This window comes from Lissotriton helveticus (genome assembly GCF_964261635.1).
Source record: "Lissotriton helveticus chromosome 1_1 unlocalized genomic scaffold, aLisHel1.1 SUPER_1_unloc_5, whole genome shotgun sequence".
NCBI classification, from domain to species: domain Eukaryota; kingdom Metazoa; phylum Chordata; class Amphibia; order Caudata; family Salamandridae; genus Lissotriton; species Lissotriton helveticus.
The window spans coordinates 713,131-739,534 of NW_027611692.1; the positions used below are offsets into that span (position 1 = coordinate 713,131).

Sequence of the window (26,404 nt, forward strand, 5' to 3'; positions counted from 1 at the left end):
GATCATTCCAGTCATGAAACGTACTGATCCAAATGCACCCCCAGTATATCGATTAGTGATTGATTTACGAGAGCTTAATAAATGTATTATTCCTCAGTACCCAGTTGTTCCAGACATCTCTTTCCTGTTAACAGCCATTGATTCCGAAGCCATGTTTTTCACTGTCATAGACCTCAAGAATGCATTTTTCAGTGTTCCGATTCATCCAGACAGCCAGTTTCTTTTCGGATTCTGTTTAAATGGAAGGAGCTATATGTTTACACGCGCTCCTCAAGGTTTCACAGAAAGCCCTAGTATTTACAGTCAAGCACTTAAGAGACAACTAGATAATATTCACATGCCAACTGACACTGCCCTGCTCCAGTATGTCGATGATCTACTGATCACAGCCCGTTCTGAACGTGACTGCGAACGAGCGTCACTTACAGTTTTGTATTTCCTTGCCGAGATGGGGCACAAGGTGTCACCTTCGAAGCTTCAATTCTGTGTCCAGCAAGTGGTATACTTAGGACACTTGCTGTCCAAGAGGGGTAGGCAGTTGACACCCGACCGTATCCAGTTAATAGCGAGTCTTCCCCAGCCCAGAACCCAGAAGGAGGTACGTGCCTTTATCGGCCTTACTTCTTATTGTAGACAATGGATTCCCCAGTATGCATTTCTAGCCAAGTCACTGATACAGTTAACGACACAGGAGGCAGCCGTATCGACTGTCCTCCCTTGGACATCTGACCATACACTTAGTTTCAACGAGTTAAAGAAAGCCCTATGTCAAGCTCCAGTTCTAGCTACACCGAACTACAGTAAGCCTTTTACACTTTTCGTTACTGAACGCGAAGGTACAGCATTATCTGTTCTTACACAAGATCAAGCAGGACAATACAAGCCCTGTGCTTATTTTTCGAGCACATTAGATCCAGTCGCCCAGGCGTTGCCTGCGTGCCTCAAGTCAGTTGCAGCCACAGCACTAGCTATCAGACAAAGTGATTCCATAGTTTTAGGGCACTCCCTGACAGTACAAGTTCCACATTCCGTGGAAGTTCTTTTAAACCGAACACAAACACAGCACTTGACAATTGCACGTTTAACAGGTTATGAATTGACACTGTTCCAGCCACACATAGAAATCAGACGCTGCAACGTTTTAAATCCTGCTACACTGTTACCATCAGTTAATTCAAATCCAGACCCACATGATTGTGTGGAAGTAGTTAACATTACGACAAAGCCAAGACAAGACCTGACAGACATTCCGTTACCAGATCCCGACCTGACACTTTATGTGGATGGTTCATGTATGAGAACTAGTACAGGAGAACTAGTCGCCGCGTATGCAGTGACTACTGACACTGAAGTTATTGAGACACACCGTATTGACACTCTGTCCGCTCAAGCAGCAGAGCTAGTCGCTCTGACACAAGCCTGTATACACGCCAAGAACCTGAAAGTTAATGTTTACACAGATTCACGTTATGCATTCGGAGTTGTACACGACTTCGGAGTGCTCTGGCAGGAGAGAGGTTTCATGACTTCTCATGGAACCAAGATTCAGCATGGTCTCCTTATTCAAGCTCTGTTAGATGCCATACATTTACCGACATCCATTGCTATCATGAAATGCAAAGCACATACGAAAGTCACTGACATTATTTCTCAAGGTAATGATCTAGCAGATCGCACAGCCAAACTTACAGCACAGACTCCAGACATTCCAGTTAATCAGACACATACTCCAGATCCGATTACATGCATGACAGTTAAGGACCCTACACAAGACGTCATAGATATACAGTTACATGCTACTCCCGATGAAATCAAGAAATGGTCTGAACAAGGAGGGGTCCAGACAGATCAAGGATGGTTAACGAAGGGTAGAGCCACATGGTTTCTCCCCGATTCTATGGTTCAAGTCATTATCAATACCGCACATAGTCCAGCACATTTAGGAGAAAAAGCTATGTTAGACAGTATCCAGAACATTTGGTTCAACAAGCATTTACGAGCTGCAGCCAAACAGAAAGTCCGTACCTGTATGATATGTTGTCAGTTTAATCCAGGTAAAAGTGTCCCGGTGGAACAAGGTGGTTTCCAGCCCCCTGACCACCCTTTTGAGGTCCTCCAGATGGATTATATTCAGATGGAGCGATGTCGAGGTTTCAAGTATGTCCTTGTAGTTGTATGCGCTTTGTCCAGGTGGACAGAAGCATATCCAGTCCCAGATTACACAGCCGCGACCACTGCCAAACAGTTGGTTCGTGAATTCTTCCCTAGATATGGACTCCCTAGAGTCGTATATTCTGATAACGGTCAGCCATTCTCCTCAGAGTTAATGAAGCATGTTTCCCTGTTGTTAGGGTACCAGTGGAAGTTCCATTGTGTACGCCATCCTGAAGCAGCCGGTCTGGTCGAGAGACATAATCAGACTCTGAAAATCCGCATTGCTAAAGTCTGTAAAGAAAAAGGTGTGGACTGGCTAGTAGCTCTGCCAGTCGCTTTGTTTTATATGCGCATGGTCGCACATTCCAGATCAGGTCTGTCCCCGTATGAGGTCGTTTTCGGCCGCCCCCCTAACATGTGGGGTACTCCTAGACCCCGAAGTATTACCGATGTTTCATGTAATATGCTGACAGATTACCTAGCTTCCTTGATGTCTGCCCTCAACTCATGTCGTTCACAGGTTGCCGCCGCATTTCCAGACAATACCGAGGTGGCACCGCACGAGATCGTTCCAGGCTCCTTGGTGATGATCAGAAATTTCGACAGATCAAGTCCGCTGGAACCACGTTGGAAGGAGCCACGTCAGGTCCTCTTGACCACCCGTACAGCCGTCAAGTTGGAAGGCAGAAAGGGATGGATCCACCTTTCTCATGTAAAACTTTTTAAAGGATTGAAACCCGTTTCTAAAAACATTTCCAAGGATTCCCAAGATCTTAAAGACTGCCAAAACATTGTTTTAAAGGACTGTCCCGCAAAAGACATTATTACAACCCCTCCCTTGTTAGAGAAAACTCCGCAACAGGAGTATAAGTTAAAGCTCAGGTCTAGTAAAATAAGTCAGTCAGTTTGATTGTATAAGTCCTCCCCTAGGTGAAACGGTTAGACTGTTTCTGACATGTATAAAATAGACCCCCATAGTGAGAGAGTCAGTCAAAGTTCAATTCAATGTATCGTTTTTCTGAGTTTCGTATTATTCATCAGCATTTTGATTTCCTGCACCAGCTATGCATTCTATCTGTATTTTCCAGTTCCTCATGCAAATATGTCTACTAATGCTACAGTAGAGCACACGTTTAGTGATCTGCCTCCTCACGAATATTCTTACCGCCTTGCTATGCGCAACAACACATTTATCCGTATGTTACATTACTCACACCAGACCAGCAATGCCACTAATTGCTGGGTGTGTGGTCGACTCCCCCCTTTCCAGACATCGAAGGGAGTTCTGCCACTCTTTCCTTATCCATTCTCACATAATGGTTCGTGTGGAGCATGGTCCACGTTAACGTCATCCTCAACAGATATGTCTTTTCTTAACAGTACATGTTTTCCAGACAAGCAAGGTTTCCCCCACAGAACAGGTTTAGATCTAGAAAATGAAGTATATAATTTAGGTAATTATTCGTCGAATTTCATGGTCCTGAATGTTCAGTCTGATACTACTCCAGACTTACCTGCTATTTCAGTACTACCAGTCAAAGGCGAATTATGTGTCCGTAGTTATGGTTCTGTACACGTAGGTCATAGTGAATGTACTACTGTTATCCAGTATAGTGACAGTGGGAAATCTGTTTTCAAAGCTTCACGTCATTCTTATTTTATTTGTGGTCAAACTGCATATGTCCGTCTGCCCCTCGATTGGGAGGGAACCTGTTACATTGCTTTCCTACTGCCACCTGTTTTCCTAGCCCCATCTGATTATCACAGAAACACACATCTAGTACACATTAGACATAGAAGGGAGTCCCCAATTGTCGATTATACTGAAACTACTCTAGAACAGTATACAGATTTCAATAAAGGTTTCTTCTTCTTTGTAGGACCTGTCCAGAATAGTAAACTGATCCGTAGGTTAACAAGAACCCTTGAAGCTGTAGTAAATGAGACTGCCTCTGCTCTAGGTAACCTAACCGAAGAACAATCTGCTATGAGATTTGTCGTTTTGCAAAATCGTCTCGTCCTTGACGTCATACTGGCCGATAGGGGCGGGGCCTGTAGAGTCATCGGATCTAGTTGCTGCATTTTCATTCCAAATAACGCGCCGTCTGTTTATTCAGCTATAACCAGACTCCATAAAATTGCCCATCTGTTACACCAAGATCCAGGCACCTGGACATGGTCCGGTTGGTTCTGGAATATAATTTCCGCCTGGGGATGGAAAGTCCTGTCCTTTTTGGGTATTGCAGTAGCGATCATATTTAGCTGCTGCCTCTGTATACAATGTGGCCCTGCGATTTGCAGCATGTGTGCTACCTCTTGTATTCCTAGTCCCAAGCCCCGTTCTAAATCCCGTTCCAAGACAATTCGAGACGAGCAAATGATACTGTATGAAATGATAGATGGTATCATGAAAATTGATGTTTCCTGATGGAAACGTAGTGACAAGGAGGGAATGTGGAAAAGTAAATTTTGCCATGTTCTGTGTCCCTACGCCTCATCCATCATATGTTATGTGTGCATGACCAATATGCATATGTTATTCCCCATGTCCGATTAAATGACGCAATTCCAGTTGTGCCCACCTCTAGTATGCCAGTTTTCCAGTCCTCGTGAATACTACGAATATCAGGCCTATGTAAAGTAATGTTGCCACGTTTCCCAGTGTGCACGTTATTTCATCATAAAGTCCCCGTTTCCAGGCCTCAAAAGGGCCCGGACATCAGATTTAGCTCCTGTCTCCTGAAAGCCTCGCTGAGGAGCGATACAGCCCCCACCTGTATCCTCGACCCTTCACTTACTTCCTACCTCGCAGTGCCCGGTGCAGCTTGGCTCTGCCTCTGAGTCTGCCAAAAGTATGTTATAGTTCCAGCTATCAGTTCAGTCCTCCTCTTCTGCATTCCTAAGCTACTGAACTGCATCAATAGTTTCCGTCATTGTCTAGCCTATTCGGCTCCACGTAGAGAAATACTGTATTAATGGTCATTTAATATTCTTCATCACGCACTACATGTAGAATAATGCATGGTCCAGTCTTAGAGTCAAGTTAGTTTTTCCCCTCATGACTTCTAGTTTATATCAACATGTTCCCTAAACATCAGATACAAGATAGGGTTTAGGTACATGTCGCTCCGACCCTCCAGACTCTAGTCTCTGCTCCTAGCACAGAGTTCATAGCCCCCAGCTTCTCCTAGTGATACGTCATTGCCAGTTTTCGCGCACCATTAGGTTAGAGGTCCCGGCTCCTTAGGTAGCCCCCTCCAATGTTTCCGCCCATTTATGACATATTCTGTTACGTTTGCATCACATGTCCATGTATACTCCCAGTCACACCTCTTTTTACTGTTATCTTTCGCGACTGCTACGCGTCACGCCTTCTGCTCCACCCACTGCTACGCCTACTGCAATGTAATGCTATGTGTTTGCGCTATGTATATAAGTTGATGTATTGTTATTGAAAGTTAGCGCGCTCATTCCTGATCAAGCCCCAGCAGCTGTTGGGCCCCAGTTGTCCTGCTGGGCCCTGTCACCTCTGTTCCTATGCAGGTTGTCCTGATCCTGTCCTTATGCTGTAATAAACCTGCAGAAACTCCTACTACCTCGAATCTTGACTCTTATTTTATTGAGCTATCTGTTATTCATTCATTCATTCAAAAATAGATCCGGTATTATTTATTTATATACCACACACCGCATACCACGGTTACGTTTTTTATTTTTGGTTCTATTTTTGATCATAACCCTGAAAGAATCCAAGCATCATGTCTCAGAATGGTAAACCAGCAAGTGATGTTGCAGAAATGGAGTTTGATATTGAAATGTTAAGTGATTACAAAGTAGGTCAACTCAGGCAGTTCTGCAGGAACTTTGGATGCCCCATGAAGCGCTGCTCCAAGAAGGAGGAGCTACAGGAGGCCTTAAGGGCCTGGTGGGAGACCAAAGAGGCTGGGGAGACAGATGATGCAGAAGTGGATGAGGATGCACAAAGGGATGGTTTCAGGCCACAGGATATGCCTGTGTCCAGAGCAGCCTCAAGGGCTGGCAGCAACCATTCAGCTGAAAGTTTTTCCCCAGAGGAGTTGGAGGAAAACCAAAGGGCTAGAGATCATAAGTTAGAAATGTTGAGGCTTGAAATGGAGCTGAAGCAAATGGAAAGAGAAAGGGCGGCGGAGGAGAGCAAAAATGCCCGTGCCCTGGAGGAATTGAAATTGACCTTGGCCCATGAATTAAGAATGAGGAAGCTTGAGTTGGAGCTCAGGAAGCGTGAGGCAATGAGGGTCTCAGCTGAAGAAGAAACATGGGTAGCTCAGGAGTTGAGCTTTGCTGGGTTGGAGGTGGAGTCCAGCTCAGATGGTGGCAGCATGTTTATGATATCTAGTGCTGAGAGAAAGGTACAAACACCCAGAGATGTGGCGCCTGACTTGAGGGAGGGGGTCGACATACACCAGGGGGTTCAAGTTTATGGTGTAGTCCCAGTGGAGTGCAGTGTCCCTGAAGTAGATTGGGGGACTGGCTCAGGGGACCATATTCCTAGTGGTGGGAGGGACACTCTACTGACTCTAGAAGAGAGGTACAGGGAGAGGGGTTCCCCCGTGGAAGAAACCTTGGTGTGTGTGTGTGAAGACGAGCCAGAAGAGTGTGGGTTGTGTGACAGAGACAGTCAGATACTGTCTTGCCAGTCTCAGGAGAGTGGTGTGGGGTACTTGTGTGAGGCACTAGAGGGTGAGGCAAAGGGTAGCTTGGTCAACAACTGTGGGGGGCTGTGTGATTCATTTGTTGGAGAACATATTTTTAGTCCCTGTTTTCCAGAGCTATGCCAACACCCGGTGGAGTGTGAGTTCTCTGAGCCCAGAGAGCTTCCGTTGGAGGCAGACCTCTTGGTGGATTCCAGAGAGTCTGAGGAGGCATTGGGGAGTGATCCCAAAAGGAGTGGCTTAGATATCTTCCAGACCTGTGAGGTGGAAGAGGTTCAGTGTAGCCCAGTTAGGTCCCAGTGTATTGGGAGGGGTGTAGGGGCTCATGTCCGGTCTCAGTGGAGAAGGAGTGAGTGCAGGACGGTGTGTCTCACGGTGCCCGAAACCCAGTCTCAGGGCCTGGAGGGTTCCTTAAGGGAACACCAGGTTGGGGACCTAGTCTGTACTTGTAGGCCATTTGAGGAGAATCTCCTAGTGTCTGGGGAACGGGGAGTGCCTGTAACCAGGCCTCAGTTCTGGTGTCTGGCAGTGCCGCTCTATTTGGGAGGGTATCGAAGTCCAGACTAAGGGGTGAGAAGGGGAAGGAGTCCCCAGTGGGAGAACCAGTGGGTCAGGGACCAGTCGGAAGGGCTGAGTCACCAGTGAGTGACCATGGTGACCTCACTTCTGTCCTGGGGGATCTTCCCGCGCTCTCAGGTGGACAGGGGTCGGGAAATCTGCGCCAGGCAGACTGTCACAGGACACATGAGTTGTGTGTCACCCTCAAGGGGTTACTATATGAGTCCCGGTGTGCCAGGCAAATGCACAACCGCAGGTTTTGGTCCCTGGGTTGGGAGATCAGGTTCAGGATTTGCCTGACCTGGAAGGAAGGGCATCTGTAACCAGTGTCCTGACCAATATGGTTCCTATGTTTGGCATATTTGTATCACCATGAAGTCCCTAGTAAAGTGCACTGGGTGTGCCAGGGCTGGTGATGACAAATGCTACTAGTGGGCCTGCAGCACTGATTGTGCCACCCACAGGAGTAGCCCTAAAATGATGTCTCAGGCCTGACACTGCAGTCCCAGGAACAAAAGGACTTCACCCCCAGCTTCCCTGAACTCTGCTGAGAGAGTTCTGTCCTTCCTAGAGTGCTTGATCCAGTTGTGGGGCCTCTGGAAGTTGTACCTGAGCTGGGAAGCTTGAAACTAAGCTTGAGTGACTTTTGAACTTGAAAAGTGTCGCATCGCTCGCTTGCGGAGCGCATCCCCGACAGTGCGAGAAGTTTCCCGCCGCTACGGAGGTCGAGATTGTCGCAGCGCCTGACGCCGCTGCCAGAGACGTCGCATCCTTCGTTTGCGGGACGCACCAGACCGGTGCGGGAGAATCGAACATCGCTGCGAGTATCGTCGCAGAGCCTGTCGTCGCTGGGTGAGATCGCCGCACCGCTTGCTTGCGGGTCGCATCACGTCGCTGCGATTGTCGTCGCAGAATCAACGCATCGAGAAGCTGCGAGAGAGAGGATCCCCGCTGGACCGCGCATCGTCGCCCCGGAGATCGTCGCAGCCCCTACGAGATCGTCGCATGGTGTCTTTGCGAGAACAGACTTCCTACGGAACCTACACACCGGAATCCATACAAGTGGCCTTCCTCCCCCTACAGACCGGATTCGTCGCAACACGCCCGCTGCTGCAGCGGGGCTGTCGCATCGCCTCCCCAGGGACTCAGGAGCAACGCATCGCTTGTTTTCTACCGCACCAGCTTCTGCTTTTGGGAACTTTGTTGCAACTAAAAGGTACTGTGAGTAAACGTGACGCATCTGTGAACTTTTCACGCATCAGTAGAGAATTCTATCGCAACGTAGAGAATTCTAACGCAACCTTAAGAACTCTTTTTGAAACCATATTCTTGAACTGTGTATATTGGATTTTTGTCGTTTTGGTCTTGTGTAGTTTAGATTAAAATACCTTTATTTTTCTAAACTGTTGTGGAGTCAGTTTGTGGTGTTTTCACTGTGTTACTGTGAGTGTTGGTACAAATACTTTACGCATTGCCTCTGGTTAGCCTAGACTGCTCGTGCCAAGCTACCTAGAGGGTGAGCAGGGGTTATCTCAGAGGGTTATCTCCTTGCCCTGACTAGAAGCAAGGGTCCCTATTTGGACAGTGGTACCTACCTCTGCCAACTAGAGACCCCCAGATCTAACAATATGGATACCTTCACGCTGTAAACCACCCAGTTAAGCCAAGCACAGTGAACAAACCTGCTCTCAACAGCATTGACAACCCTAATGAACAACCCATCAACATCCCCGGCAACCCCAACCCATGCCAACTACTCACTCCCCCCTCTTCCTGCAACTCCCAGCCTGATCTCCCAGCCTTTAGGAAGGCGCTAAAAACTCATCTCTTCCCCAGGACAGGCTAAGTTGCTGTAATTTGTTGGTCTATGGTTCAAAGCGCCAGGATACCCTTTGGGTGACAGGTCTGCGCTCTATAAGTATACCACAAATACAAATACAAATACTCCTTGTGGAACGCTGACCGAGGTGCCTACACCCAGCATTTCTCCATGCCCCCCCACTCCATGTGATTTGACAAAGACACTTCCTATCTCCCTACCCCAACCATGACCTAACCAGGGTTAAAACACGCAGCAGCTCAACCTCTGCTTTCACTTACATAAGCCCCTCTTATCTAGAATACAACGCACATGATACATCTCACGTCAATTGCTCCTCACTCTACTCACTCAACACTGTACCCATGACAGATATAAGGGTACGACACATGTAAAATTAACTCATTAAAGCAACCCAGGACATTAACATTACCTAATGAGACTCAAATTGTTTCCTTAACTTGTTGCAATCCGACACTTCTAGGAGGCCAAGAGCACTTACAATTTCTTGCGGTTCATTTTTGGCCTGACCAGTGTACCTCAGCGGGTCACAAAGGTGATGGTGGTGGTCGTGGCCCATCTGTGGAGGTTGGAATACCAGGCAGCCCATACCTCGATGATTGGATATTGAAGGGGGTGTAAGCAACCTTCAGACAACAGATGGCCTGTTGATATTGTTGGGTTTCTCCATCAATATGCTGAAGTCACATCTGGCTCATCAACAACCTCTCAAGTTAATCAGAGCCATAATGGATACAGTGCCCTTCTGAGCCTTCCACCCACCTCAATGAATCCAGGGCTTTCATTCTATGATCCCAATGTTCCAACATTTGACCTGGGTTACAGTGAGAGTAGTGGCGAGGCGAGCATCACTTGAACCAGCATCACACACATCTCCCTACCCAACCCACAGCTAACAGTCATTATGGATGCATCATTGCTTGGTTGGGGAGGTCATCTGGGTAGAGGTGGAGATCACTAACCTGCTGGTGTTGGTAACGATTCGCATGGTACTGAAGGTGATTTTCCCCACCATCAAGGGAGAATGGGTGTAGGTACTCCCGACCAACATGCAAGCCATGTGGAAAGGGATAGGAGCACACGGCTTCATTTCCCAGCACAGTTCGCCCCTTAGCATTATGGTAAATGCAGTTCATGGTACGTGCCTACTTGAATATTTACTGGAGTACTCCACCAAAGTTGGTGCAGGTAGTGCTGTAAATCTCCAGACAAGTGTTTCTGGATATCATCCGTCATCAGTAAAGATAAAAACTAATTTAATCTGGGGTTGCTGAGCAGGCTGCCACGTTCCTTTCAGGTCTCAGGACTTCTCACAATTGCACAGGTGCATCTCCATAGGCTTGTCAGCTCAATGGCTCAAGGGAGCCTTTTCAAACAGAAAGGGCCCCATAGCATTATGGTAAATGCAGTTCATGAATATTTACTGGAGTATTCCACCAAAGTTGCTGTGAGAAGTTGGCCTGATATATGCTGTCCTCTAATTTAAGTGGGCACCTTGCACTAGTCCAAACAACCCTTATGATATTCAAGGTCAAAGATAACCTTTAAAAAGCTATCCTAGTGGTAGCTGTGGAAGGCAGCCTTCAGGCTTAGTCTTGAAGGAATGTAAAGCAGCTTGTTTAACCAGAATATCACCTCCTGAATGACCAAATGAAAGGAGAACCACAAAGTGTATATAAAAATATGTATTTATTAAATATAACACTCTACTATTCTCTACCCGAGAATAGAACATAAAGCCCACAATATGAAATCAATAGAACATACGTAAGTAGCACAATACACGGCGGGCTCCAGGGGGAGACCGAATCATATACTATAAACATGGTATAACAATCACAACTTCAATAGACACAGTGCCTAGAGCACATACAATCGTTGGGACCCCAAGGAACCACCCCAGGTGAATAGATCGGGATCCCAGGGAGTCCAGGGCAGTGTCTGAACAGGAGGGTGTGCTCCGTATAACTCTATGGAATGACGCAGTTACAGTTTTAAAGATCAAATCCCTTGAGGCTTAAGAGGTTCTAGAGCCAACTCACCAGTGAGTACTGGAGTACCAGTGTTACCAAGCCCAGAGGAGCCAGTGCATAGGCTTCAATTGGTGTCGGAAACCTACGTCGTTTTCAGTGGAGGACTTGGAAGAAGAGCTGTTTCCGGGAAAGTGGAACCCATGCCTGGGTTTGAGGTGATAAGAACTTGGAAGCAGAGGGGACAGAGTCTGGGTCACTTCACGTGACCAGGGGCTCGGTAGTCGAATGCCCACTGATGTCAGATGCTTCAGGGAAGATGAGGGGTTGCTTGACTCTTCAGCCACGAGGTCCCGGAGACATCGATGATGGGCTGAAGGTGAGTTGTCCCATGAAGGATGTCGAGTGCTGAGGGGTCAGTGTCTTGCTGGAGCACTAACAAGCATTGGCAACAGCAACCCACGTAGGAAGAGCAAACAGCTTACGATGTGGACCAGCAAGGTCTAGGGGACTCTCCAAGCAATGGAGAGTCAGGGCACGTCTGGAGAAACCAGGTAATCCCAAGAATAAAGAAGGTGACCCTCGCTAGGGCCCACAGGTCAACGGACCAGGGATCGCGAGGAGACCTCATGCAGCATCACGAAGTACCAGCCCATGGAGCACTCAGTGCGAGGAGGACGGAGATCTTCGTGGAAATACTGCTCGGGGTCGGAACTACTCGAAGTCCAATGCAAAAGCTCAGGAACCGACAACAAGCATATGCAAATGTACACGATGAACAGGGGTTTGGGTACTGTAGTCCCCACGAGGGATTCAGGCTGCAGACTAGCTGGGAGGGCGATCAACCTCAGGGACAAATCTTCAGAGTCCGCAGGAGCTCTGGAGATGCAAGCCGGACAGATGCGCTTAGGTGCCTGCTAGGGCAGGGGAGTAACTCCTTTACTCCAAGGGAGATTCTTCGGGTGTCCAGCGTCGTGCAGATAGTCGAAACACTTAGTATCTCCTTTGTAGAATCTTGTCCAGGTGAAATCCAAAGTGCATCCATTTTGTGCTGCCCAGGTCGAGAATGCTGGTACCGGGTAGACAGGTGAAGCTTGCTCCAGCAGAGAGGAATAATACCTCCTCCAAGTCCTGGGGTGGAGGTATGATTCCAAGGTTTTTGACACCAAACACAATATATTTCTGTGCAGCCATTTTGAAGATAGCATTTACCGGGAGCTTATAATGCACCTTTATCTATATGTTTGGCTGCCCACATACAACCCGGGAGATAGATCTCCGAAGTCTGCAAAGGGGCCCTACTCTTGCAGGGGCACCCTCTCACGTAAAACCCAGCACCCTGCCTTCAGGATTGATAAGGCCTTCCATAGGGATGACTGATAGGTTTTAAGTGTAGTGATATTTCTAGATATAGGAAACCTATGTCGAAGTGGAAGTGGAAGAGGTGTGGCACAGCGGCCGGGATGATGGACGCTGGGGATCACGGTTCGATCCCCGGCTCCGGCGGCAGGGGTCTGCCCAGCACCATGTGACTCTGGACAATAGCTCGCTTAATCTTCCCGACGGACCCCAGCACCTTGACACCTTTGGGTAATAGTTCGTGCTTTACAAATACTAGACATTTACATAAGTAAGAGGTGCAAGCACCAGCTTACACATGCTGCGGTAGCAGACCTGTTGTGTCAGTTTGAATGGACTCTCATGGGTGGCATAATACACGCTGCAGCCCAAGGGAGGCCTATGGGGTACCTATGCCCTGGGTACATGGGTACCATATACTAGGGACTGATAAGGGTACCCCGGAATCCAATCTGGAGTGTACCTAAGGTACACACATTGGAGGTTTAAGGGAGAAAGAAGAGAGGTTGGGGTCCTGGTAGCAGGATCCCAGTCAGACTAGTCCGAAACAGTGAGACATCAGCAAAAAGTGGGGGTAACCATAAGAAGCAGATACTACTTTCCTTCAGTTGCTGCAGGTTAGTGCTGTTAATCTGTAGACACGTGTTTCTGGATATCATCCGTCTTCAGTAGAGATAAAAACACATTTAATCTGGGGGTGCTGAGCAGGCTGCCACAATCCTTTCAGGTCTCAGTGTCTCTCACAGACGCACAGGTGAATCTCCACAAGCTCGTCAGCTCAATCGCTCAAGGGAGCCTTTTCAAACAGAAAGGGGTGGGAGCACACTGCTTCACCTCCCAGCACAGCTCCCACCATCAAGGGGGAATGGGTGTAGGTACTCCCGGCCAACATACAGGCAATGTGGAAAAAGGTGGGAGCACACGGCTTCACCTCCCAGCACAGTTCCCCCTTAGCATTATGGTAAATGCAGTTCATGGTACATGCCTACTTGAATATTTACTGGAGTATTCCACCAAACTTGCTGCAGGTTAGTGCTGTAAATCTCTAGACCTGTGTTTCTGGATTTCATCCGTCATCAGTAGAGATAAAAACACATTTAATCTGGGGGTGCTGAGCAGGCTGCCACAATCCTTTCAGATCTCAGTACCTCTCACAGGCGCATAGGTGCATCTCCACAAGCTCGTCAGCTCAATGGCTCATGGGAGCCTTTTCAAACAGAAAGGGGTGGGAGCACGCTGCTTCACCTCCCAGCACAGTTTGCCCCTTAGCATTATGGTAAATGCAGTTCATGGTACGTGCTTACTTGAATATTTACTGGAGTATTCCACCAAAGTTGGTGCAGGTTAGTGCTGTAAATCTGAAACCGGTTCAATTAAACATTTTATGAGACTGAAAGGTGGGGTACACATTGCTGACATTTCTGATCCCTCTACATGGCTTCTAAATATAAATCACCTGTTTGATTCTCCTCATTAACCCCCTCCCTCCCCTCCAAGGGTGGCCAGAGAATGTCTACTTTTGGTACAAGGCTCGAGGAGAGAGAAGACCAGTTTTGTCTTTCCCTATTAAGCCATACAGATTTATTTACTTGTTTTTTTTCTATTAAGCCGACATAGTCTGAAAGGATATTGGAGCGCTTTAGAAAGGTGATTAACTCTATACACTGCATAGTATAAGATAGTTTACAGTGTTCAACCATCTAGGATTGCAGTCGGTACTTTCAGCAAATATTTATTTTATTACAGATCAGTATGTTAAAAAAAATACACGGTGCAAAAGGAGAAAGAATACAATTGTTGCCTACATGTGATATAGTAGATTGTAATCACTGCTCCAAGTAGAGGCCTTTTATTCGCAGGTTATTCAGCAAACTGTCCTGCAATGTCTGTACAAATGGTGGCAGCTCCTGTCCCACATGAAACCATAAACCGGATACACACATACTTCAGGACTGCAAATACCTAAGGCCAGTAGCATCTGACTTTCATCTGACCCCAAAACTCCACTTGCCTCTCCTGGGTAGTATTGTTTAATGAAAGAAACAAAATGCCAACGATATACAGCAAGAACATAACATCCTAGATAACAAACTGCACCAATGTGCCCAAAACTGTGGATATGAGCCCTAGAAGTCCTTGCAGAGCAAATCTCATAACTGAGTAAACAGGCAGCACCAGGTCTTATCACGAGGTAGCCAGAATAGCCCTTATACCTACAGCAGATTGGGTGTAGGTAAAGAAATGTAGCTGTTGCTTTCTGTCCATTTGCTGCTATCTGGAGTTTGCATATTGTCACCTCTGTAGGAAAGGGGCAAGTTGTCCTGGAACCTTTTCTTGACTAATCCTTTGGCACCTTTGATGACTGCCACTGTTTATGTTCCTTTGTTCCACATTGTGCTCCGTTATTTCATCCCCCTATAGCTGTTGTCGTGTAGTTCCTATAAACATATATAGGATCTGCACGTTCAGACAACATACACTGTGGGATTGGTGTCCAGCATATTCCAGGCACCCCCACCGGGTATGTTAGCCTGTATACCAGCTAGCTCACAGTGCTACTATAAACCCTTCTTACCAAAGAGAGAATAGTTTTTAGCAACTATTAAACATAACAACTCTGTCCCGTCAGGGATCGTGGAAACAGTGCAGTACTTTTCGCTCAGTTACTCGTGCTCACTTTTGTTTCAGAGTACTACACAGAATAAACAGTGGGGACCTTTTTCAATAAGGATTTATTGAACCAGCGTCATTCTGCTGTAAAATAGGTGTGCTGAAACAACCATAAGACAAACAGATCTAAATGATTATAAGCACCAAAAGAGTAAAATGATGGTAGATTCCTACCATAGTGCTAGAACAATGAATAAAGACCAGTATATAAAATACATGACAGTAATAAATGCCTACTCCTACAATGCAATACTATCTTGATGTACCTACGTGTACCTAACATGTATGTAGGTGTAGAGCCAAGAATCCCCCTAGGATAAAGCCAACCCCATTACCTGAGATGAGAGACTGTGTGACCCTGTCTTGGTCTGAAGATGGACACACTGCGAGGGATGTTACACCACTGCGATCTGGAGTGTCTGCCTGCAGGAACCTCAGCGTCACGCGTAAATGTGTCAGTATGAAAGTCCTTCTCCCCTCCCCCTGCCTCAGGAAAGATATGGCGTTTATATGCCCAAAGTGGTACCCTCAGGGGATCTACCTTGCTGTGTCATGTCGGACTAGGATGACGGAAGGAATAACCCTTATACATAGTTATTATGCAGGAGATGGTAGTCTTGCTGAGATTCCAAGAATCCTCATGCATAATGGATGAGGCTAGTTTTTCGGAAAAAAAACCCACGTCCTGTAAGCAGCACCGTAACTAGGTATAATGTCACTACCAAAAACCGTTATGTAGTGTAATGGCAGGGAAGATATAGGTAAAAGGTTCGGTAATTCACTGAGCCTATATTGGGGTATCTGTATGAAACAAAACACTGTGAGCAGGTGTGGGTTTTTTAAACAATGCCTTGTCTCAGTAAGTGGTAAGTGCATGCATATGGTTTTACTCTATGTGGAACTTCTGATGTTATATAGGCCGTGTCCTTCTAATAAATGCCTTGTCACTTTCTTTACATTCATACGGTTACGTCATTAAGAACACTGTTGCATTTTGTTCACTCATACAGATTTTCCCAGAGACTTTCTGATGTTGTTTTAACTCTCCCTTGCTAATAAATGCCTTGTCACATTCAGTGTAGTCTTAAGTGGTGATGCTTCATATTGTGTTAGCTCTCCATTCCTTATGAATGCACTCTCACGTTCAAAACATTTATATAGTTTCTCTTCAATGTGAGCATTCTAAAGTCATATCAAATGTTATTTTGTAGCAAATCCCTTGTTGCATTCTGTGCATTAACATGGTTACTCCCTAGTGTAAATCTGTTAATGCTGTACTAGCTTATTCTTCCTATTTAAGACTCTATCACATTTTGTATGTACATAGCATTTCTCTCCATGTGGATTTTCTAATGTCATTTTAGATCGCCATTTGTCATGAATGTTTTGTGAAAGTCAATACATTGATATGGTTTCTCGCCTGTGTGAACTTTCCGATGTTAAATTAAATTTTCCTTTCTAACAAATCCCATGTCACATTCTGTACATTGATATGGTTTCTCTCCAGTGTGGAATTTCGGATGTTGTTTTTAGCTCTCTATTTGTTAAAAATGCTTTGTCACACTCCGTACATTCATTCGGTTTTTCCCAAATAGATTTTCTGATGTCGCTTCAGATCTCCATTTATTAACAATGCTTTGCCTCACTCTGTACATTGATATTGTTTCTCTCCAATGTCGCCTTTATGTTGTTTTAACACTCCATTTGTACTTAATGCTTTGTCACACTCTGCACATTGATATGATTTCTCCTCAGTATGGATTTTCTGATGTCGTTTTAGCTTTCCATTTGTACTTAATGTTTGCCACACTCTGTACATTGATATGGTTTCTCCCCAGTATGGATTTTCTGATGTCTATTTAGTTGCCACTTTCTTATGAATGCTTTGTGATACTCTGTACATTCATACGGTTTTTCCCCAGCATGGATTTTCTGATGTTGCTTCTGTTCTCCATTGGTTATAAATGCTTTGCCACACTCTGCAGATTGATATGGTTTCTACCCAGTATGGATTTTTTGATGTCCTTTTAGCTCTCCATTTGTTATGAATGCTTTGTCACACTCTGTACATTGATATGGTTTCTCCCCAGTATGGATTTTCTGATGTTGTTTTAGCTGCCACTTTCTTATGAATGCTTTGTCACACTCTGTACATTTATATGGTTTCTCCCTAGTGTGGATTTTCTGATGTACTTTTAACTCTCCATTAGTTATAAATGCCTTGCCACACTGTGCACATTGATATGGTTTCTCCCCAGTGTGGATTTTCTGATGTCGTTTTAGCTCTAGATTTCTTATAAATGCTTTGTTGCATTCTGTACATTCATATGGTTTTTCCCCAGTGTGGATTTTCTGATGTTGATTTAGCCGCCACTTTCTTATAAATGCTTTTTCACACTCTGTACATTGATATTGTTTCTCTCCAGTATGGATTTTTTCATGTCGTTTTAGCCCTTCATTTCTTATGAATGCTTGGTCACACTCTGTACATTGATATGGTTTCTCTCCAGTATGGATTTGTTTATGTCGTTTTAGCCCTTCATTTCTTATGAATGCTTTGTCACACTCTGTACATTGATATGGTTTCTCCTCAGTATGGATTTTTGTATGTCGTTTTAGCTTTCCATTTGTTATGAATGCTTTGTCACACTCTGTACATTGATATGGTTTCTCCCCAGTATGGATTTTTGTATGTCGTTTTAGCTTTCCATTTGTTATGAATGCTTTGTCACACTCTGTACATTGATATGGTTTCTCCCCAGTATGGATTTTTGTATGTCGTTTTTGCCCTCCATTTGTTATGAATGCTTTGTCACACTCTGTACATTGATATGGTTTCTCCCCAGTATGGATTTTCTGATGTTGTATTAGCTCAGGATTAGTTATGAATGCTTTGTCACACTGTGCACATTGATATGGTTTCTCCCCAGTATGGATTTTCTGATGTTGTATTAGCTCAGGATTAGTTATGAATGCTTTGCCACACTGTGCACATTGATATGGTTTCTCCGCAGTGTGGATTTTCTGATGTCGTTTTAGCTCTTGATTTCTTATAAATGCTTTGTTGCATTCTGTACATTCATACGGTTTCTCCCGAGTGTGGATTTTCAGATGTTGATTTAGCTGCCACTTTCTTATAAATGCTTTCTCACACTCTGTACATTGATATGGTTTCTCCCCAGTATGGATTTTCTGATGTTGTGTTAGCTCAGGATTAGTTATGAATGCTTTGCCACACTGTGCACATTGATATGGTTTCTCCCCAGTGTGGATTTTCTGATGTCGTTTTAGCTCTAGATTTCTTATAAATGCTTTGTTGCATTCTGTACATTCATACGGTTTCTCCCCAGTGTGGATTTTCAGATGTTGATTTAGGTGCCACTTTCTTATAAATGCTTTGTCACACTCTGTACATTGATATGGTTTCTCCCCAGTATGGACTTTTTTATGTCGTTTTAGCTCTCCATTTGTTATGAATGTTTTGTCACACTCTGTACATTGATATGGTTTCTCCCCAATATGGATTTTCTGGTGTTGCTTCAGTTCTTCATTTCTTATGAATGCTTTGCCACACTGTGCACATTGATATGGTTTCTCCCCAGAGTGGATTTTTTTATGTCGTTTTAACTCTCCATTTGTTATGAATACTTTGTCACACTCTATACATTGATATGGTTTCTCCCCAGTGTGGATTTTCTGATGTTGTGTTAGCTCTCCATTAGTTATAAATGCTTTGCCACATTGTGCACATTGATATGGTTTCTCCCCCCTGTGGAGTTTCTGATGTAGTTTTAGCTCTCCATTTGTTCTAAATGTTTTGCCACACTCTGTACATTGATATGGTTTCTCCCCAGTGTGGATTTTCTGATGAAGTTTTAGCTCTCCATTACTTATAAATGCCTTGCCACACTGTGCACATTGATATGGTTTCTCCCCCGTGTGGATTTTCTGATATAGTTCTAGATCTCCATTTGTTCTATATGTTTTGCCACATTGTGTTGTCATCTTCTACATATGCACACGGTTTCTCTTATTTGTTTTCTCTCCTATACTAGGTTAGTTCTTCCTTCATAATAAGCATCTCATCAGACTTGCTTCAGTTTGTTCAGTGTGTTATGTCTTCTATGTACATCAGCTGATCCCTAAGTGCCAAGTGCAGACCTCATTGGACAGTACGGGTTTTCAGCTGTATAAAAAGACTTTGGCACGGCATTAGCCTTCATGGGAAGTGATCTCGAGGCATATTGTTTTTCCATCACTTCCTAAACAAGTAATGTTTACTGCCTTCACCTTTTTCGATCATTATTGCATTTGTTTCATCTATAAGAAAAAAGATTTAAAAATAAAAACACACTGGATAAGCTTAAATGCAGAGTCCATCACCAAAATGTATTGGCATGTAATTGTTCATAAAGACAAATGCGCTAATGAAATTCTAGGTTACACTTTCAATGTGAAGATGTAGTAGATAGAGTAAGGGCATACGATCCTTCAATGATCCCCGTCTATCGAGGAGTGCGGACTAAAAGAGCAACCAAGACACCAGAGAAGGTTCCTTGTTCATTGAGTGAGACCCTCTCCCTACGACACGCCACAATGTTAAATACATAGCAACACAATGCCTCCTTTCTTATCAAGGGAATGCTTCCTATTCTCACACAGGTTAACAAAAATACAAAATGGAGCCTTTTCTAGTGAATGGACCATGCAAGACAGAACATCACAATAACGGCAGGAAACATAAGCGTATGCTGCAAGGGAGTCTTTTATAGTATCAGAGAGTCTGGAATAGGATAGACAGGTAATCTGAGTATCTTTAACATAGTGTAACTCTAGAGATCTGAGACTCTGACCATATCTAGTCAAGGAACAGGCGGATTAGAACTACTTTATGTCAATGTAATAAAAAGAGGCCCTGTTGATCCAAGAGACAGGATTCCATGTAAGACTTAATCGTCACAAATAAATTCTCTTGGAAAACTAGATTCTATTACCTCTATTGTTCATCACCTCTTACACCGTCATACAGTAATATACACCAGTCATCAAATGTACCACCAAAACAATCCTTGAATATCAAGTTTAATATCAAACAATATATATATATATATTCACTGAAAAAACCATAGGTTATAGACCATATATAGTTAGGAATTAGCATTTAAAAAACCTTATTTTACTCACACAAAACCATTGAAATTCCATATATAGTTAGTTGCACTAACTATATATCGCGCACCCGCAATCCACTGCTGATCATGTCACATATTACATCATTCATGACATGGTCAGTGACATCACTGATGACATCTCAAATGACATCACTGATGACAACATCCAGTGACTGTATGTTTCTGTAAAGTTAAAATATGTCTTACATATTGAAGAATGAGTGGATGTATAAGTGTCTGGATGAAGGATTTAGTAGGTGCGTGACTGACTGTATGAGTGAGTGATTAAATGTGTCTCACTGAATGCATGGGTTAGTGACTAAACTGTCTTAATTTGTGCATCATTATGTCTGTTGTGATGTAAACTGCTGCATGTGTTGATCATTAGCTATACGAGAGGCTATATGTGTTATTAATTGGTTGCCCAAGTATTTCTATGGGAGATTGAGTTTGTGTGGGGGTGGCTGGAAGGTGTGTGACTCTATGCATAGATGTGTGAGCAGTTTATTCACTAGGTGTATGAGTTCAAGAGTGCATGTGGAAACAGCTACATGGGCAGTTGACTGTGTGCATGAGTGTATTGATGAGTGAATGGATATCTCAATACTACATGTCATAGTAAGTACATATGTAAAACACAGTACATGTGAGTTGGCATATATAAATAACTGTGCATGAGAGCCACTGAATGAGTGAGTGGTTGTATCGATCATTGTGAACTTGTATCAGGGATTGTATAAGAGAGTAAATATGTGTTAGTATATGTTTCAATAAGTAAGGTGTGTTTAACTGTATAGTTGAAGAAATGGAGGTGAGATTGTTTCTTTGCATGACTGACTGGGTGTGTGAGTAACTCCATGGATGAGTGGCAGTGTGTGAGTGTCTGTATACACTGAGTGTATCTAAGGTTATATTAGAGTCTGAAGAGGTTTATCGTATTAGCACAAGAATGATGTCAAATGAGATGTCATCAGTGATGTCATCAGTGATGTCATTTGAGATGTCATCAGTGATGTCATCAGTGATGTCACTGACCATGTCATGAATGATGTAATATGTGACATGATCAGCAGTGGATTGCGGGTGCGCGATATATAGTTAGTGCAACTAACTATATATGGAATTTCAATGGTTTTGTGTGAGTAAAATAAGGTTTTTTAAATGCTAATTCCTAACTATATATGGTCTATAACCTATGGTTTTTTCAGTGAATTTCAATGGTTTTTTAATAGCAAATATCATAAGTTGTCGAATGTCAAGTACGTGGTAAGTAAAAACATTTTCGTGTTTATGCACACTGATCTGCTTTGAATGCTGCCCCCCCACCCCTCATTTCTATTAGGAGTACTCTCTCTTTGCAGATAGTGAAGGGTAGTTAACGCAGGCCTTTGCCCCCGTTGTAATCCGTCGTGCCTGCTTCTCTCTCCATTTGATTGATTGTTCTCTTTGGTTCATTCTCTATTTACAAACAAGCACAGAGTCGCAATACTCTGTTTAGTCTTTGCAGATAGCGAAAAATCGTGTAAAAAAACAAAAGGAATCGAGCAAAATCAGTAGGCCACTAATGGGATCTCTTTTTGACCTCCCTAAAATAGAAACATTAGGAACAACCTGTTGATAATACCAATGTGTATGTACATAAGCGGCGTTCATTTGTGTTCACAGTACCCCTTGTTGATTGTTTGAATCGAGCATTGAATTGTTCGAAGTTGGTTCTCTTAAGAATCTTCTCTGCCTGCAAACGAGGAAGAATAGAAATATTCTCTCTCCCTTTGCAGATAGTGAAGGGTAGGTAACGCAAACCTTTAACACGTCGTGCCTATTTCGTTCCTCATTGATTGATTGTTTCCCCAAACATTGACTGTTTGGGAATTTGTTCTTTTTGGAGGTATTCCCTGTTTGCAAATATACGTAGGAAAATCTTTGCAAATAGTGAAAGGGTACGTAATGCGGACCTTTCTCCCCCGTTGTAATCTGTCATGCCTATCTACTCCCCACTGATTGATGCACCTGTTTCACCCGGACCATTTACTAGAGATACGTCATCTGGCCCGACCAGAGAGCACCCCTAGTGAAAAGGACATATGCAATAATAACGAAGTGATCACTGTATCCTGTTAACAGAAACTTTAGCATGAAACAACCTGGAAAGAAAAGAATAGGAAAACGAAAATCAGTAGGCCACTGATGAACATGAACTTTTATTAAACAACGAACAAAGAAACGATAACATAACGTAATGATAAAACCTATTAATGTCCTAGAAACAAGAAAACGTTAAAATATGCCAGTGGTGAGAGACCAGAAAAACAGTAAGAGAAACCAAATCACCCCTCGCTGTCCCACCGCCTGCCACGCCAAAAAAATCGATAGACTAGGGAAAATGCAAGTCAGTAGAACATCCGCCCCCACTCTGGAAACTTCCAAGGTGGGGCAGGGTTGCGGCTACGCCCAGCCGGGAGCAGCCCATATAAGGCGGGTCCTGCTGCCACGCCTCGGCCAGGAGATCCTAACGTAGGGTGTAGCCGGAGGAGAGGCCGAGGCCAGCGGGACCCGGCCAGGGGATTGCCTTTACAACGCTGAAGAGTTGCAGGGGGGGGAATATCTCCTCGACCCTCCCCTCTCTCTCCCAGTCCGGCCGCGGTGGCCCTTGACAGTTTCAGGTAGTCCCGCCACATGCTCTTCCGGTCCGGCCACCAACGGTCGGGGGGCCGAGGCCGATGGGATCCGGCTGCAGCCGATAAACCAAGGAACCCGTTCATGGGGCCAGAGCCAGGGGCGTCCGGCCGACATCCACCGGAAGCCCGGCCCGAAGACGGACGGGACACTTCTTCTTTCTTGAATAATGGCTGCGACAACACTGGGGGGGGATGTCTTGCACATGCCTCCGACCCCCCCCCCCCCCTCGTCCTCATCGCCTGGTCCGGCCATAACAAATCTCAAGCGAGACGCCGTGGGGTGCACTGGGAGGGAGAGACGGTGCGAACAGGCCTCTCCCGCCTCCCCAGGTGGAGGCTTCCCAGCTGCACCCTCAGCGCTCCAGGCGCCCGGAAAAGGGTTCTTCCACTGTGGCCATGCTGCAACGTCTCGCCCGGCAGGGTGGAGCCCGTCCGCTCATTTGACCCCGCGATCGCCAGTAGCTACCGAACTCTCAAAATGGCGGTCGACCTGGCAAGAGCGGGCCCAGCATAAAGAAATGGCCCGGTCACTGGTTGACTCCACCACCATAGTCCTCCACGACCTTGAAGATTCTAGAGGAGCCGCGGGAGTCTCCGACCCCCGATGGGGAATGACTGCCATGATCGCCCGTGGAGTGACGAAACTGTATCCGCGGGACGTCGGCGCTCCCATGCTGGCGCCAGCCTCACTTTGAATTACTAGAATCCTGCAGACCTCAGTTCCGGTGAAAGCACAGTGTGACCCGGTAGGAAAAATTGTTGCACCCCCTCCCCTTTTTGACTGATAGTTCAAACCACCGATCCTTTCCTTTGCCCTTTTAACGGAACTTTGGACTGCCTCCCCCTCTTTTACATTTTCTAGAGAAAACAAAACATTAACCACTACATTAGCATAGCAGTTGACACCAGAACTGTTTTCAAATTGAAAACCAACAACATCTTCAACAGAATCCTTTTTGTTTCTGCTGTGACCCTGCTACAGCACAGGCATTGTCCCCAGCAGTAATTCTGCAATGCCGGTAAGAATAGCTGTGGTGCCTACTGGACTCACTCACCCCCGCGGCGCCCCACGCCGTTATTTGCTGGGCGGCAACTTACTAGACATCACTTTCGTGCCATCTAGATTTCAGCGCGTTCTGCTGCCTTGGAACTATTCGCACAACAGACTGCTACTGACGACCCACCCCCAGGCAACATCTTCTGAATTTTCATAATTTGAAAGAACTAGTAACATGTCCTCATCAGGAATTCAAAAGAAATTGCCACGGTCTCTTCGTTGTTTAAATGTTTTTACTGTTTTTGTTTTGTTGTATATATTTATATGTTATTAAAGTTTTATATTCCTACTACTTTGTTGGAGTGCTATATATTTTTAATGTGACACATAATTGTAAAAACTTTGATGTACAAAGAGTCATTCCTGGAATCTTCTGCTTCAGGCTCGGTCCCCTCCCCAATCACAATACAGGATGGTTTTCAGATAGTAGGAACACGTGTGGTGTGACGGATCTCATCGGGTGTGGGCCTTGATCTACTATAACTCCTTTGAAGAGGGGTGATTCTTTACAGCTGGAGCCATAAACTACATCTGCAGGGCTAGCTGATAGCCTGGACAATCGGACACAGAGGAAGAGGAGTGTCAGAGGGTGCGGTAGTGAATAGGGCGAAAGGGAGGTGTCGGGCGGGCACAGAGTGTGATTCTCAGGGAAGAGCAGCGCAGATGGGGGGAGGTTTATTGCCCATGCATAAGACAGAGAGCGGTGGTGACCAGTGCCTGGGGAAGATGCTTGCGAGGGTGGGGAGCCATGCTACGAATCGACAGCGTGCAGAGAGTGGGTCTGGTCAAGGCATCTAAAATGGCTGCCGTGCACGACAAAAGTGTGGCATTTCAAAAAAGGCAAGATGGCGCAAACAATGTTTTTCAACACTTCCTCATTTCCTTCGAATCAAACGTTAACAGACGTTGGTGCATATTACCAAAGTTAAGCGATATTTATCGCTAACGATGCTTACCAACGAATTTTTTACCGCTAAGCATCGTCAGAAATTATCGAAGATAAACCTTGCTATTAGCAAGGTTTATCGCAAATGCGATAATAAACGGCCGCAATGCATGAATATCGCTAAAAAGTCAGCGATATTCATGCATTACCGAGCTAATGCTCTTAGCCATGTTATCCACCTCCCATTGGATAACATGGCTAAGAACTGCTCAGGGCAGGTGTTACTTTTTGGAGATATTCGCGCTTAGCGCGAATATCTCCAAAAGTTGGTAATAGGAGATAGATATCTTGCATGTTGTAATGCAAATTATTGTGGTATATGGAACTCATACCATAATCTCTCAGGAAAGCAGAAACTGATCCTTTTGGGACCGCCTGAAAAGGCCTAGGGGGTGAGGGGTACTCTACTTTGCCCCCTTTTCACGTTCCGAACTATTTTATTTTACTCTCTTCTGTAATTACACAAAATAGCAGCGATAAGATGCATCGGAGACACACAGTGAGAGAAAGGAGGCCGGAGATGAAGAAGAGATGTCAAATACACATTGGAGATAATATAGTGGCAGAAGGGAAGTAAATATGAGTAAACTTACCATGTAACATAAAAATGTTGCACTCTATACTATAAGTCTCATTTTATACTACAATCACTTCGCTACAACCTCATAAATTAAAAATAAAAATGAATAATGTCTCAAACAATTTTTGATTTCTAAATATAAATTTATTCTTCAGAATTTTCTAAATTTGAAAGAACTAGTAACATGTCCTCATCAGCAATTTCCTCATGAAAAGTCTGCAATGATGATTCTTGTAACTCTATGGTCTCCAAACATTCGATAAATTCGCCATCAACAGATTGATCAAAAAAATCATTCAAGTCATCTCCTCCTTGTGACAATATTTCATTATTGGTGCTGTCAATTTCAATCAATGTAGTGGAATCATTCAAGTCATCTCCTCCTTGTGACAATATTTCAGTATTGGTGCTGTCAATTTCAATCAATGTAGTGGAATCATTCAAGTCATCTCCTCGTGACAATATTTCATTATTGGTGCTCTCAATTTCAATCAATGTAGTGGAATCATTCAAGTCATCTCCTCCTTGTGACAATATTTCATTATTGGTGCTGTCCATTTCAATCAATCTAATGGAATCATACAAGTCATCTCCTCCTTGTGACAATATTTCATTATTGGTGCTCTCAATTTCAATCAATGTAGTGGAATCATTCAAGTCATCTCCTCCTTGTGACAATATTTCATTATTGGTGCTGTCCATTTCAATCAATCTAATGGAATCATACAAG

General features: G+C 44.6%; 1 protein-coding gene across 1 annotated transcript in view; it reads right to left on the bottom strand.

Annotated features, from left to right (window-relative positions):
* Positions 1-14,291: 14,291 nt before the first annotated feature.
* LOC144806140 (uncharacterized) overlaps positions 14,292-26,404 on the bottom strand; it is a 115,146-nt gene continuing 103,033 nt past the window's right edge. The window contains exon 2 of the mRNA XM_078672572.1: positions 14,292-19,595. Coding sequence (XP_078528698.1) covers positions 17,241-19,247 — 2,007 coding nt within the window. The 5' untranslated portion in view covers positions 19,248-19,595 and the 3' untranslated portion in view covers positions 14,292-17,240. The remainder of the gene's footprint in view (positions 19,596-26,404) is intronic.